Here is a 17077-nt window from a genome sequence, read left to right on the forward strand (position 1 = left end):
ATGCTTACTATTAAAAAAAAGTCATTATAATTTTCTATTTAAATGGTAGAAGCATCTTGCTGTAAAGTTACTACAGACAGTCTGATCCTCCTGAAAAGATATCCAAGCAGCTTGTTATGGGTAGGTCTTATCATAGAAGCAGGAGAAGGTTTTGAGTGTACTCCCTCTAATAATGTACAGGTTTTTTAAATTTATTCCATCTTCCTTTAGTGTATCAAACAATTTTAGTTTTGGTGTAGAATCCCTCTATCTTCGATTTGGATTACCAAGTACTTTAATTGGGACTTAACCAACGAAAGTTTCATGTTTTTTTTTAAAGATGTTTTATTTTGGAATTCAGGCCTCTTAAATGTGATCTCTTATTTATAATTATAACCTCCAATTCTTTTGGTTACTTAAAAAGGGCACTAGAAATTTCAATTTCCGTTAGAATGAGCCATCTCGCATTATTCTAGGACCAATGGGTCGATACGATCACCCTTGGGAAAAACAAACAAATAAACACGCATCCGTGATCTGTCTTCGGGCAAAAAATATAAATTCCACATTTTGTAGATAGGAGCTTAAACCTTCTACAGCAGGGTTCTTCGATGTGCTGAATCTGATGGTGGGATTTTCGTTAAGATTCTATGACTTTTAGGGGATGTTTCTCCCTATTTTCTAAAATAAGACAAATGTGCTCAGGCTCTTAGCTTTTGATGTGTACGACTAAATTTGATAAAACTTATATATTAAAATCAGCATTAAAATGCGATTCTTTTTTTTTGCGAATTATTGGTATCAAAATTCCGTTTTTTAGAGTTTCGGTTATTATTGAGCCGGATCGCTCCTTACTGTAGCTCGTTACCAAGAACTGTTTGATTATGTTTTTTCTTGTTTTTTTTTTTATATGTACTTTTATTTTACTTTTCTAATCCGTCTTTGTCCTCCTCGATGACAAAGATGACATTCCAATTTCATTTTGGGTCATTATAGGGCCAAATGCTACAGGAATTTTGCTGAAATTATTGTATCCAGGATCTGACCTCATTTAAGAAACGAGTATTATATCTTTGAGCTGCCGATAAAATAATTTTTTGAATAAAACTGGTAAAAATGAAAATGTCATATTGTTGACAATAGGCTCCACTGAAGTCGGAGCAAAATTACTTGTCAAGTATTGTTAAGATATTAAATGTGGCTCGACTTCGAGGAAAAAAAGGATGGCCGAAACTTTCTATAAAGTAAGCACAAATACCGCACCTGAGTCGTTTATGTCGACTTTTCGAAGGGATGATAAAATTCACCAACATGATACTCGACATGCACCGCAACTACTTACAGAAACGAGACGTCTCACGTCATCTAATTTGTCATCAAATTTGATTTTTCAACCAAATTTACCGGACCGAAAATATGGAATTATTTGCCAAATACTTTGAGAAATGCTAATAGCCAACCAGTGTTCAAAAGTAACATTAAAAGCTTCTTATTGGAAAACATTGAATTAGATCCTAATTTTTTCTACCGATAGTTTTTTATGTTTTGTTTTATTACTTTATGTTTGTTTTCTTTTCTTTTCCCTTCTTCTTCTTTTTTTTTCTTACCTTATATTTCTTTTCTTGATGAATGAATGGATACTATCACCCGTTACGGACAGTGCTCTCTTAGATTGTAGTTAGTTAACAGTGTGAGATTTGTTTTTTGTTAATAACGAACTGAACTGAAATTAAACAGCCTTTTCGTTCTCAAAATTGTTAAAGATGAATATTTTGTAATGAGGGCATGTCAATTATTATCCTGCTCCTTTTCTTTGGCTAGATAGCTTTTATTAAAAATGAAAAAAAAGTATTTTTAGAGAAGTGATTTCCCTTTCTACCATTAGTAAAACTGTTCATATTGTGCTAATAAAATGAAGAGCTTTCAACATGGTTTCCCAGAGAATCAATACCAGCCCAATCCCCTACTCTGGAGTAAAAGCCTGAAGCAATAAAAATAAAAACCTACTAAAAATTGTAGCTCTACACAAGTTTTAAATTTGGAAGGACTTATTTTCCACTAAATAAATTATACATAAATTAAAGAAGACAAATAAGTTTCAGAAACGTTTTGAGTTTTGGAAGATGTTTAGGTTGCATGGCAAATTCTTCTTGAGAATAATTCTTCCCGTCGAATATCTTAGTACTGGGTCAAAATCTTTTACCGTACTCAATTTTGTTATTTTTTCATATTTTTTTTTTTTTTTAATATTCAAAATGTTGTATGCTTTATTTTTAGGCATGTTTTCAAGGACCATAAATTTTTACTGAAAGATAAACATATCTTGATAAAAGGTTTTCTTTTGGATACTAGTTCACTAAAGGAATGGAGAAAGGTATATAATACAAACGTCAGCTGCCAATGCAGCACAAGGTTAACGACAAAATGCAATTGGAGTTTTTTTTTCAACTTTTGAGGACCCGATTTCACTACGCTGTTTGTAGTATTATTATTTTTTCATGTATATTATACATGTTAAATAACGCTGTTAAGGAATTAACGTTGTGTCAACGTTAATTTACAACATGTTAATGTTAATGTGCTAACGTGTATTTTAAAGCGTAAAATCTGGCTTAAAGGGGCTTAAACGTCTGATTTTCTTCTTTTTTTATGACCATAAAACAGAGGTGTTTGTGAATGATCTTGGCAGGCATTTGATATTTATATCATGACTTTAAAATACAAACAATTTCATCAAGGTTGAGCATGTAAAGATTTTAAATTGGGTTTTACACCATGATATTGCATCATATTTGTGGAATGCTAAAAGACTGAGTACAGGGGTTGTGTTGGAGGAGGTTTCAGTTTCAAGGAGCTCAGTTTCACGAAGGTTCAGTTACACGGGTTCAGTTAAATGAGGTTTAGTTGTATGGGGTTTCAGTTGCATGATGGGTCAGTCACACTAGGTTTAGGTTGAACGGGGATTCAGTTGCACAAAGGTTCAGTTAACAAGGGCTCAGTTACACGCACGCTATATTTAAGAAACTGATTTACCAAACAATCATTACCTGGGGCCTAGTTGTTTTTCAATACTTTTAGTATTATCACTAGTTCTTCCTCACAATATCGATTTTCCTTTACATCCAAGGTGTCACAAACTTTTTCATTTTCCTCTTTATCTTTTCCTGAAGTTTATCTTAGTTTCACACATTCTCAGAATGTTCTTCCTGTCTTTCTTTCACTCTTTCCCTATCACTAATTGTGGCACCGTTCCCATCTTTAACTGGGACAAGTTCAGATATATTACTCCTTCTCAATTTATCAACATACCAGCACAGTATTCTATTATTATGCAGTCTAGCTGCATCTTCCAGATCCTTGGCAATTTCATCCATGGTGTCCACTTTACATATTCTTGGTTCATATTTTAATGCTATCTCCACTTTCTTTTCATTTCTCTTACTTGCATACGATCTATTACTCAGATAGTTCTTGTACAAGCCCCTTCTCTCTATTAAACATAAAGCATTTTCACTAATATTCCTAACTGTGTTCCTAAGTTTCTTCCCTAAGACAACGTCAGCAACTTCATGAGTTATTTCCCAAAAATTATTCCATCCATCTTCTCCATTGTCAAATTTTAACTTTTTCCAGTTTGATATTCAACTATTCCTGGAAACTTTCTATCAAATTATCATCCTGGAGCTTACCACCGTCATAGCTTCCTGGTAGATAGCTAAACTTCCGAAATTGCAGCTTTAAATTAACCCTAGACACTGCAAAATGGTGATTTTATTTTTAACATCGATAACAGCACTCCTACATACCCTAGTATCTTGTATTGATCCTGCCAGTCTTTGGTTTACAATAAAATAATCAATAAGGTTAGCTGTCTTACCATCATATGAATACTAGATATGTTATAACTAGATTGTTATACCTACATAATTGCAACAGTCTGTAGCCATTACTATTTTTTCCCACAGCAAATTTCTCTAGGCTATAAGACCATCTATCCCTATTTCTACCGACCTGTGCGTTAAAACATCCCATTAAAAACCCAATATTTCTACATGCGTTCATTTGTTCCTGTAGCTGTAAGTAAAATTCATTTGATTCCGTCCTTTTTCGTACTCTAAAAATTTTCTAGGTTTCTGCAAAGATTAGTCAAATCATAACGGACTCTTGGCAAGGTTTTTAAATTAATAAAGTCATGAGTATGGAACATCAAGTTATTTCAGACTGAATTTCTTTCTCTTTTTGTCTTCTGGACCTCCTTTGCAATATAAGGACTAAAGCGAGAGTCAGATTAGTCAATATTCTTCTTTTAGTACTTGTCCTCATCCACGCTGATACATTTTTTTGAAAGCTTTGCCTTAAAATTTAGCGTTTTCTGGGCCATCATTCGGAAAGATACGGGCGGATTTCCCCAATGTGTAAAATAATCACAAGTTTCTTGGGTTCTCTTCGTTTCTTGCAACAAAGCTACGCTTGTAGCAGTGATAAATCAAAAAGATATTATTCTCTTGAATTCCCTTTGTTTTCTGGTCGTTTATTTTTAATATTCTATTCTCGTCTTTTCAAACTGACGGACATTTGACTGATAGCTATAAAAATTACTGACCCCAGGCGAGAGGTCAGTAATTTTTATAGCTGACTGTTTTATCATTATCATCAAAAATTGCGGAAATTTTCGAATATAAAAGAGTACGGCAAATAATGACAAAAACATTAATTTTTCATTAAACACACACTGCTATATGCTCTTTTTATAGAAAAGTGTTTACTTTGGTCATGTGAATTAAAAATGAGATTTATATAGGAATTTGGGTATATATTTTCGTCAAATTCCAAACAGCATGTCCAATAGTTTTTCCTAATACTATTGAAATTCCTTTTGTTTAGTTTTATCGGCCTGCTGGATGGGACCGAATCAGAATAGGGTTTCCTAAAATATTACTATTTAAATGAAATAGGAGGCATTAAAGAGTGAAGTTCTCAAGTTCACTAAAGAGTGAAGAGTAAAGTGTGTAGCAGAGCTGGGGTCTGGTGTCTGGACCCCAGACTAGCAATATATTTTCAGTGTTCTTGGTATCAATTGCAAAGCCTTAGTTACTTCATAAGAGGTAAAAGTGCCAAGTAAGTTGGAGACAAACCCTAAACACAAATCAAAATGCGGTTTTGATTTGATTCTGAAGAGTTAAGAAACTTGAATCTTAACTTATATTTTTAAGCTTCACAAATAAATTTAGGCGATGATGCTAAACTCGAAAAATGGTTAACCAAGTTGAAAAAATCAATTAGTTATACTAATTTTTATAACTACCCTTGGAAAGGGGAAGGGGGACTTTCAGATCCTATGAATTCCTTTTGAGATAGTGGCAGAAGCTATTTTCTAAATAAAAAAAAGACTAATTCTATTAGTGGACTTTAGGCCTTGTCTGGAAAAGGGGTAATGAGATGGTTAGGATCGTTTTGAAAACGACTGAGAAGAATTTTTCTTTAATTTTTCATACTACATTGATTATGACATTCAGTTTTGGTATGATTGAAAAACAGTTAGAATTGATAAGCTTAGAAACCAGTACTTATCAATTATATCGACCACATCAAAGAAGTTAAGTCAGATTAATCTTAATTAAACATACCAAAATATGATGAAAATATTATACTTTAGAAACTAAATTGTGGAAACTACAAGAGAGTATACGGAATACAGGCCGCCCAGAACACATATTAAATGCATAACCTAACCAACTCTATATATTAAGTATTTCACTAAAATATACCTGTATAGAAGTTTGTCTGACTGAAACTAATCTAATCATCTTCGTTTGCAGGCAGAGAAGTCAGTTTTTCTCTGATCAACCTGATCAATCTTCTTGAGTATGGTCGGTACAATTGACAAGTACCTAAAACCCACTAACACCCTCCTCTGTGTTGAACAATATCTGTGAATGAGAATGGTTTTATTTTTGACATTTACCTCAATTTATAACAGTTTTTCAGTCTTAAAGCGATTTTCGTGAATTATAATTTAGACCACGTTTGAGAGGAAGACTTTAAAGAAAAGAGCAGAATACCAAATATTTCAGTGAAATTAAGAACACACAAGCTCTGTTTAGAAAATTTATGGCAAACATAACAGGAATATGTAATAATATAAAAACTTAAATGAATATAAGACGCAATAGCAGCAAAAATAATAAATATAATAAAAATTTAATAAAACAACCAAAAATAATAGAACATATCTGTAGTAGAATTTTGCCTCTTTTTATGTTAAAATTAATCTAATTGCTTCATTTTCTTGCTCTCCTTGAAGAGCAGGCTCATTAAAAACTTAACTTAATGTGCTGGTATCTACCTTTAGTTTCTGTAGCTGGCAATTATTCAAAATGATTACTGTAGATACTAGTGGCATATTATTATGCAGTTCAGGGCACTGCAAAAACTTTAGTAATCGAAGATGAGTTTACATGTTGGGTTAGGTAGGGACAAGATATTTTCATATCTCGTTTTAAGGACAACTGCAGTGAAGGATAAGATATCTCAATATAAAATCTTAGATCTCCCCCACCCTCCGGTAGAAGATATAACACACGAAAAGGCTAAATTTTGCAATAATTTGAAAAAACTCTGTGTTAAAACGTGGTAAAGATAAATTCGGATTCGAAGTCTATTTTGTGAAAAAAAGTTAGCGACAGTAATAAAATAATTAAAAAAAATAACAAGAATTTAGCTGCTGAGTGTGTGCTGAAGGAGTTCTGGAAATTATGGCGTCTGAGAACTTACGGTGAAACTACTAATTATCATAAACCAGAGTTTTGAAAACCAGGAAGTACTTAGCGATCTTATGAAAATTATTATTAAACCCCTTTACAAGAAAGATGACAAGAGGGAGAATTCTGATTATAGATACATTAGGTTGGCTTCTTTAGGGAGGAAATTACTTGTATGATGATGTTTTCTAGACCTAGAGATGCGGTAGATAAAATTTTGATCCAATTTTGCAGTAGATGGAATTTTGGTAAAGGTTTGATCCTTGTACGGTACACCAGATACATGCATTTAAGGGATCAGTGCTATTAGTGAGAACAATAGTGCTGTAGTTAAGGTAGAAAGTGAGACTATGGGGAAATTAAGGTAGGATTTTAGCTGGTTTTGAATTAAATCTGGAGTTCAGCAGGGTTGTGATCTATCCCTATTTATATGCATATTTTCGGTGGAATTTGTCCTAAGGAGCATGGCAAAGACTATAGGAGAGCAAGGAATCTATTGGGAAGAAAAAAACTCTCTTTGGCTTAGATTATTTGAGTTTCCTATGTAAAAATCTTAGAAAATTTGTGAATGTTTTGAGGTTTTCAAATTTCAGAATTCAAAAACAGAATCGAATATTAATGTCAAGAATAAAAATAAATAAAGGCGAAGAAGAGAAATTGGGTAACAAGAAGATGAACCACTTGAATGGTTTCATTTACATGAGTCGTATTTTTAGTAAAGATGGCTTTTGCAATAAAATGTAAAAATTAGAATTTCCAAGGCCAAGTATGTTTTTTTTTACGGTTAAAAAAGTTTGGAAGAATAGTTGCAATCAAGACTAGAATATTAAAATCTACAATGATAACAATGGTCAAACAGGGCTCAGAAACGTTGGTGGTTCACAAGATGGAAGATGATTTGTTAGATGTTTTCCATAGGAATTATTTACGCATAGTTTTGGGTGCCCGTTCGACTGACTGTATATCAAAGTTCATACAATCTTGATAATGAGTCAGGCGATGGATGGAAGTCTGTGGATTTTTTATTGCTCGAAAGGTGCAGTATAAACATTAAGAGTGTAATGGAAATTTTCGAAGACGTTGCAAGTGAAACAGCCCAGTCAAAATAAAAGTTAATTCTCAAAAATCTAATATTATGACGCTCAATTTTCTTTAATCAAAGTTATCGTTTACAACTTAAATATCTGATGAAATAATTACAACTAAATTCTTAAGGGTTACACTGACGAGCGATTTGGAATGGGAGGCCCACGTTTGTTCTACTGTTATACAGCCTAGTGCATCTCTGTCTCTCCTTAAGCTTTTTGCTCAATGTCCATACCTCCACCTTTACATATCTTTTATTCATCTACGTCTGTAATATGCTTGCGTGGTATGGCATTTTGGCCTTACGGTCGATCAGTCTGATAGATTAGGATTTATCTATAAGAGAGCCCTGAGAATTGTTCACGGTCGGGGAAAGTGCCTTATACTCTCCTCCTGAAGAAATTCCACTGCACGACCTTAGATTGATAAATTCCTCAACTTTAGCAGCCCGACGTGTTACTCTTTGCACTAAATTTAGGAATAATTTGTGTCTTAACCAACGTTTCCAATATCCACTCCCAACCCCTTATTGCCCACCAAAGCCCCGTTTTCCTCAATCAAAAGCACAAAAAAATTTCGGCTGTGAATCCAATCAATGCAAGAACTTAGCGTTATAGAAAGAGGTTTGTGCCTGCATTTGTTGAAATCCTAAATAAATGAAAATTGATTTATGTCTCAGTTTGTGCGTTAGCGCTTTAAATGATAGGCCAGTCTGAACCATCGTTATATGTTTTTATAATGTACCTGATGAAAAAACGATAAATTCGGCAGTTTAATGTTGCGAAAATTCAGTTTTAAAAAATGCTTCATTCATATCGTTCATTCATTTAACAGGTATTTAATCATTATGCGTACCGGTAGTGCACTTAATCAGATTTTTTTTTGTAAAACTCACTTTTTGTCTTTGGAACAGATGTCCTAGTATCTCCAATTCGACCAGCTCTTAGGATTGAAAACATGGACGCATGTGAAACGACAGATCTGTTTTTAACTGTCAAGAAAGTCCAAGCAGTTCTTGAAAAAGTTCATGAGACGACATCCTCTACCATGTCAATTCAGGATGGTGTTGACGCTGGACAAACGATAAGGGTAAGTTAAGTTTTTAGATATTCTAAGGGAACTGGTAAAACAGAGGCATTTTGTAGTCTTTGTGGTTTCACCTTGTATAACGGGGGAAGCAAACTGTTTAAAAGGTTATAAAATCTGTTTTGTCTCTACACGTCTAACATCAAACAGTTTGTGGTAACGGAACATAAGAAAAGTGACCCTAGTGAAAAAAAGAATAGAAAATATAATTTAAAAAAGCGTGAAAAAAACACAGTCAATAATAGTAACAGAAAGTGTTTTTTTCATTCTTTTTTATAATAAAATTTAATTCACTTTATTTACACTGAATTACCAAAAACATACACAACTCTCCCGTGAAGGGCACAACCGTGTCCTGTACGGGAGCGCATGACATTTATTTAACTAATCATCAACATAAAGACACATCTCCTACACAACTTCAAAGCTTCGACACAACTATTTAAAGACTATCAAATGTAATTTTATTTGTTGTATAATATTAAAATATAAATAATAAATGTAAAATAAAATATAGGTAATAAAATATAGAAATAAAATAAAAAATAATAAATAAAAACAAAAAATAAAATATAAAATAATAAAATTATATAAAAAATAAAAAATAGGTAATAATAGGTATCAAATAAGTAATAAAATATAAAGGTAAAAATATTGTTTTACAGCCTCTTTTTTTCCGATAAAAATCAACGTTCACATATGGTTGCACATGAGCTTTGGAAATTCGGGCTCTTAGAGAATTTATATCTCTTATTGAGAATTATGTTTTTTCTTTTTATACATTTTTATTTCATTTAGTTTTACGTACATTTCTATTTTCCTTACATAAAATATTATTTAATGAAAAGCTTGTCGTGGATAAGGCTGTATCAAGTGGGAGATTGAGTTACCTTGTATGACTAGCCAGTGGGTGTTCCCTAGCTGTGTATGACCAGAAAATAATATCTGTCCAGGACTTGATATAGTCCAAACCGTTTGCACGTGTTCTTGTATCAACAATTTCCAGATATCAGACTGTAAGTAAATAGTGACTCTTGAAAGATAAATCAGATTAGAAACAGAATGCAATCGAAAAAAAAAATGTTTTTCAATGGCTTTTTCTTATAAAAACTACTACATTTAATTTATGTTCCGTATAACAAAATAAAGCCATAGTATTCTGCTCTGCACTGAAATTTATACCAACTTTTGTTTCGTATGAGATTGAACACAAATAAATATTCTTCCGAATAGCATACTTTGAACACTTTTACGATTATAATCAAAATTAAGTAAAACTCTTTTATGATTGTAGGCTTTTATTATAAAGACAGAAAATTTATCAAACATTTTGAGGTAACGAACTGTAGTAAGGAGCGACCCGGCTCAATAGTAACTGAAACCCTAAAAAACGGAATTTCGATACCAATAGTTATATCAAAAGAATCGTAATTTTATGCTGATTTTAAAGAAAATAAGATTCATCAAGTTCAGTTATACCCATCAAAAGTTACGAGCCTGAGAAAATTTGCCTTTTTTTAGAAAATAGGGGGAAAACACCCCCTAATAGTCATAGAATCTTAACGAAAATCCCGCCATCAGATTCAGCGTATCAGAAAACCCTACTGTAGAAATTTTAAGCTCCTATCTACAAAAACATGAAATTTTTATTTTTGCCAGAAGACAGCACAGATGCGTGTTTATTTGTTGTTTCTTTTCCAGGGTTGATCATATCGACCCAGTGGTCCTAGAATGACACGAGGCTGATTATAATGGAAATTATAAGTTATAGTGCCCTTTTTAAGTGACAAAAAATGGAGGGAACATAGGCCCCCTCCCACCTCATTTTTCCCAAAGTCTCCGAATCAGAATTTTGAGATAGCCATTTTGTTCAGCATAGTCGGAAAACCTAATAACTATGTCTTTGGGGACGACTTAATCCCCCAGAGTATCCAGGGGAGGGGCTACAATATACAAACTTTGACCATTATTTACATATAGTTATGGTTATTGGAAAGTGTACAGACGTTTCCAGGGGGACTTTTTCGCGTTTTGGGGTGAGGGTTACGTTAGAGTATCTTTCGATGGAGGAATTTTTCATGAGGGAAGAGAACTTCCATGAAGAGGGCGCAGGATTTTCTACCATTATTTAAAAAAAAACAATGAGAAATTAATAAATAAAAGTTTTTTCAACTGGAAGTAAGGAGCAGCATTAAAACTTAAAATGAATAGAAATTGTTACGTATATATAGGCGTTCCGTCTCCTCCTCAATACCTCTCTCTTTACGATAAAGTATTTTTAGTAATTTCAACTATTTACTCTACACTTTTTGTGATTTAGGGGTCATTTTTAAAGAATTGGGACAAAATTCAAGGTTTAGTGCAAAGAGCGAGGTATTGATGAGGGGGCAAACCCCCTCATATATGTAATAAAAAAATACAAATATAGAAGTTCATTAAGTACGTTAATTCGTAAGTTACGCATATTTATTACTAATAAAACGGTTGGAAAAAAATTAAAAATTCTAGTCGCATTTTCAAGTAACCAAAAATTGGAGGGCCACTAGTCCTCCTCACCCGCCCCTTTTTTTCATCAAAATCGTCCGATCAAAACTATGAGAAGGCCATTTAGCTAAAAAAATATTAATATGCAAATTTCGTTTTAGTTATTCATGTGCGGTGAGCCAAAACCAAAACATACATTAATTAAAAAACGTTCAGAAATTAAAGAAAAAAAGACATGTTTTTTCAACTGAAAGTAAGGAGCGACATTAAAACTTAAAACGAACAGAAATTACTCCGTTTATGAAAGGGCTGTCCCCTCCTCAACGGTCCCGCTCTTTACGCTAAAGTTTTTTATTGCTTTAAAAAGTAGAACTGTGACAGAGTCAAACTTTAGCGTAAAGAATGGGACTTTGAGGAGGGGCCTACCCCTTTCATATACGGAATAATTTCTGTTCGTCTTAAGTTTTAATGTCGCTCCTTACTTTCAGTTGAAAAAATGTGTCTTTTTATGTAATCATACAAAGCATGAATCTGGTAACAATAAAATCTGCTAGGTTGTAACCCAAATACGCTAGAAGAAAAAAAAATTACAAAAGATTAAGTAAAAATCAAGTTTTTGAATTGTTCAAGAGAAACTATGAGTTATAAATCAAAGTGGACCTCATTAATACTAATCCAAAGAAGTTATGTGACATGTTGTGTCAAGTAGATATTTATGTCCGATTCTCTACATTGACCCTCCTGGGCTGACTATACCCAGGATAAGGAGCCTGTAGCCTTAATGCTTAACACAAAGCGCTCTTAACGCGAAGATTCTTTAAGGTACAAAGGACAAATAAAACAATATAAATAAACCATAAACAATAGCACATATTTCTAACCATCATCTTCATTTAAATTTCTATAACTATGATATAACAGCCACGTGTGCGTCAAATGTAAAACAACAGGATTTATGTGCCAAAACCTATTTCCAATGATCGATTTCTCCGATTTTTTCGGTAGAAACTGTTTGCCCGTAAATCAAAATACTTGTATTTTGCCATGTTAATTGGGCGACAACCTCGCTCAAATTTTCAGGAGAAAAGGACGTTTTCTTCTTTGGACCTGTTATAGATACATTTTTGCCTAAAATTTAATATTTTTCTAGGATATTTTTTTCGTAATTATAAAGTGTTTAGGTCAGTATCTCATTTCCATCAGTGTTGCCATGTTGAACCAAAAAATAAATAAGTAAAACTAAAAAGTTAAATTTGACAACACTTTTCGTCCGTAGAAATTCAACCATTAACTCTTCGGTGATTCCTAAGGACAGCTACAGATTCAATGGTAATATATACTTCTACAAGTAATTTGGCAGCATATGCTTCTAGTTTTTTGCTGATTTTTTAACCATGTTTCTCTCTAAATTTGAGTCCATTAATACCAAAACTGAAAAAACTTCTTTTATATTAAATAAATGAATTTCCAATTATTTTTTCAAAGGCATCTATGGTTGTGTCAATTTTCATTTAAACAGTTCAAACAATCAGACCTGATCTGGGTCGTCCTTAGAATTAAAATAAGAAGGTGTGCATTAGGTCCTTCAATGTCTCTTATCTGGTTTTCAAGATAAGGTATACGTAATTTTGATGTAGAAAACACAAAATTCCAGACCATTTCTGCATCTGGGGAAACGAGATGTAACACGTCTGGTGAACATTTTCGGGGGAAAAAATATTGTTATATCAGCAAATTTGAGCCTAAAAGGCACTTTTTGGTCTTTCAAACCCATACAAAAAGGACGAAATCTTAGGTTTTTCATTCGTCTTCATACATTTTCTGTTCTTTATAGAGTTCCTTAATTGTTTGCGATGTAAAGTTTTTAGCCTTAACAACGGTAGGCTGAGAAAAGCATCAAACTGTATTTTATGTCCGAATTTCTGGCTCTTATACCCTACATTTTCATCATGAATTGAGGACATTTCACTTTTGTATAGATACAACTTTCTGCAGAATTTTCAGCTGTTATTTAAGTTGTCAAAAATTAAAAGGAATATTCCTGGTTATACTTAACTTATCGTTCACCTCAGCTTCTCTGGACCCGTTCATGGTGCATAGGGTGTCGACAAAGCCTCTCCCCTCGCCCCAAAGCGGTGCCAAAGAAATGATGCGTTTCCATGTCGGTACTAACGAGGTCTAGTGCGTCCTTAGATCTTGCTTATAAGTTTACTGAAAGGTGTCTATTAGGTCTGGTATCCAATAATCAGCTTTTGAGGAAAGCGGCTTTGTTCCATAGGAAGGGCGATTGTAAGGACGATAGGGACATATTAGTTAAGACCCGAAATAAAATTCATAATCGTATATAAAACAGAATAGATTTTGATAGTTGTGATGTAATTGATATTCTAAAATAATTTCGAAACTATCGATAAATCAAATTCGTTAGTCTAAATTATGTTAATATTATCATTAAATAAGGCAAAATATTAAAAACGTTAAATTAGTTTAATTAAAATAATTAAATTAAACAAAATCCCACAGTAATCACAAAAAATGAATTTTGAAGTAAAAGTTAATATTAACTATAATAAAATATATTGTTTTTTCCAGCATGTTCACGTCCACGTTCTACCACGTAAAATGGGTGATTTTGAACGACCTGATGATATTTACAACCATATCCATAAGCATGATAAAACTGATGAAAAGCCTTCTCGATCAAGAGAGGATATGGTTGAAGAATGTAAGCAGCTAAGAAAATACTTTTGTTAATAACACCAAGGCAGCGTAAACAATAAATGTTCAAAGTTGATTTTTATGTCATTGGTAGCACTATTGATATTTTTGCATATTATTGGTGGCAAATGCTGAGAAAAATGCACAGAAAAACAGAGGGATCGCGAGTCGAAAAACATTGCTAACTCAAAAACTGATTCCAAAGCTATGTTTTTGGCTTCAAATTTTATAGCGATGGTGTAAAACTGTAAAGTTTCCTATAAAAAAATTTGCACGACAATTGTTACGTACAATTATTACTAAATGAAACATTTATCCTTATTGATATTGATATTTGCAACAATGTATATGAAAAAATTAAAATGAGTAGTTTACAACCCCCATGCCTTCTCAAGACCAGAATATAATTTGCACTTTATAGAAAACAAAACATATTTTAAATCATCACTTTAATAAATAAGAAATTATCAAAATATTAAGGAATAAATATCAGTAAAGGTATAAATTGGCAATCTAGGATTTTTTTCTAGTAAAATGCAAATTATGTTCTAGTTTTGGGGCGTGGGGGTTATCAGCCCAATTCATGTTAATTTTTACACGTTTTGGGTTTCGCTTATTTATTTATGATGATTTGTAGTAAAAAATTTTTTTCACCCACACGATACATAAAGTAAATATGGTGGAGTAAGAATAAATAGAAAAGAAACACAAAGAGAAAGACAAATACACACACAAAGTCAACGAAAAAACGGATTAGACGGTGGTGAGGGGATAGGCGCGCAGAAGTACTGGACTGGAGAGTTTTCTGTGAAGAATCTCCAACTTTAAAGTAATATCAGGAACTGAAAATTTTTTAACAAGAGTTCGGTTTTTTGTCCAAGGTGGAAGATACAGAAAAAATTTGCAAAATTTGAAATAATTTATCTGAACTCTTTTTAAATTACCATTATTAAGAAGTGGGAAAAGACCTGAAGCATAAAGGACAGAATGATCACAAAAAGTAGAATAAAGTTTAGCCAGCGCACGTCTATTATACTTCCCTCTATTTGCAACAATTTTTGCATAACCAATCTGAATCTTTTTGCTTATATCACAAACAGTACGCTGACGTAAGCTCGAAAGATTGTTAGTAATAGATATACCAAGCCAACGAACACAATCAACAAGAGGGATAGTGAAGTTATTACAGTGAAGGAGAGTTGCAGTAGTACAGTTATAGGGAAGAAACTCACATTTATCTATATTAATTGAAAGGCCAATATCAGAGAAAGCATCAGAAGCTATAGAGATCACGTGGGAAAGACCCTTTTTGGAACGGCTAATCAGAAGCAAGTCGTCAGCATATGCAAGATAAGAAACATTCGCAAGACCTGAAAACTTAGCCAGCACACTAGAAATACAAATCTTAAAAAGCGTAGGGGACAGAACATCACCCTGCCTAACTCGTCTTCGTATTCTTATAATAGTGTCTAGTGCAGATCTTAATTGAAGAAAAGAGTTTGAATACCAAAACCTAAGAAGCATTATAACAGAGACATTGACCCCAGAATTATACAAGGAAAAAAGGAGCTGACCATGGACCACACTATCAAACGCTTTCAAAAGATCCAAAGCACAAATATAAAGACCATTTCCCTTGGAAAAGTTATCAGCCAGTAGAGAAGACAGAATCTTATGCGCATGATGACAACCCACCCCATATCGAAAACCAATTTGGTTATCACCCTCAATAATATTTTTAGTCAAAAAAGGTAGAAGGATATACTCAAAAACCTTACTAATATTACAAGATTCAGTAATAGGTCGATAGCAGGAACAATCAGTCAGCGACTTTCCCGTGTTTAAAATTGACGAAACAGTGCCACACAGAAAACTCTCAGGTATGTATGAAGTGCATAGACACATTTGAAAAAGAAGCTGAAAGTGAGATGTAAGGGGGTTGCATTCAATCGGCATGTGCATCTCAGAAATACCATTCTTATCTATTGAATCAGATTTTAAACTTTTCACAGCATCAATTACGGAAGAAAAAGACATGGGCACTATATGGCGTTGCAAAAGCGTTGTACTAAAGAGGGGGGGGGGGTAAGAAGGCGAGTATATACAGAATGCACTGAATAGTTAATCACTGAAAAAATCGAAGAATAATGTTTATACCAAGCTGAAGGTGGAAGGCAATTACTTGTCATAGTTTCATCATTTAACTTGTCAGAATTGATCACTTTTCGCCAATCCTTCCTACTCTTAGGGAAGTCCATACCGCAGTAACATGCCGACCTCAGATAACGTTTATATTTGGAGCTTTTATAGTGTTGAACGTCAACTTTTGCCCCAGTTTATCTTTTGTCATTATGATATACATATCGTAGAAACTTATATTTTTGTTCCAACAAAGGCATGGTAAGCATTGATGATCTTATAAATGTCAAAATCCCAAACCCAATCATCATAATTATTATTTTTAATTTCGTCATGTTTTGACTCCGCTGTCACTTATCTTCTAATCCGATTTTTCTTTCATCTTCATTTTGGATTTGCATTATTTCAGACAACTAGCCAACGCCCTGTACTTTAGCTGCCCTTGTTGGTCTAGTTTTACATGACGGTCCAGGTTGTAGGTTTGTTAATTGCTAGGTGGTGGGGCAAAAACTTCTTTTCCTTCCAACGAATTATCATTTATGACACTTGTAAATTTCGTTTTTGGGTCATCTGTGGGAAACCAATAACTGCCCTACCTTTTTCAAGAGCTAGTAAAGTTAAAGATTCTTTATCAATTCAAGGTAGCATTAAAAAAAAATTTACTTTGTTATTTGCAGAATAGAGAATCAAGACCCATCAGAGAAATCTATTAATATTTAATTTGAGAAAATCTCATAGTCTTATGTTATAAAAAAAATAAACAATCACACGGTTTCCCACAATAAATGTAACCGATTTTAAGTCATATTGCTTGTTAGCTTATC

At 33.2% G+C, this 17077-nt stretch overlaps 1 protein-coding gene across 1 annotated transcript in view; it reads left to right on the forward strand.

The window, feature by feature from the left end:
* The window catches only part of LOC136040283 (nitrilase and fragile histidine triad fusion protein NitFhit-like), a 97650-nt gene extending 83460 nt beyond the window's left edge, over positions 1-14190 (forward strand). The window contains exons 7-8 of the mRNA XM_065724530.1: positions 8740-8915; positions 13989-14190. Coding sequence (XP_065580602.1) covers positions 8740-8915; positions 13989-14150 — 338 coding nt within the window. The 3' untranslated portion in view covers positions 14151-14190. The remainder of the gene's footprint in view (positions 1-8739; positions 8916-13988) is intronic.
* Positions 14191-17077: the final 2887 nt, after the last annotated feature.

Source organism: Artemia franciscana, chromosome 20 (assembly GCF_032884065.1).
Source record: "Artemia franciscana chromosome 20, ASM3288406v1, whole genome shotgun sequence".
Classification (NCBI taxonomy): Eukaryota; Metazoa; Arthropoda; class Branchiopoda; order Anostraca; family Artemiidae; genus Artemia; species Artemia franciscana.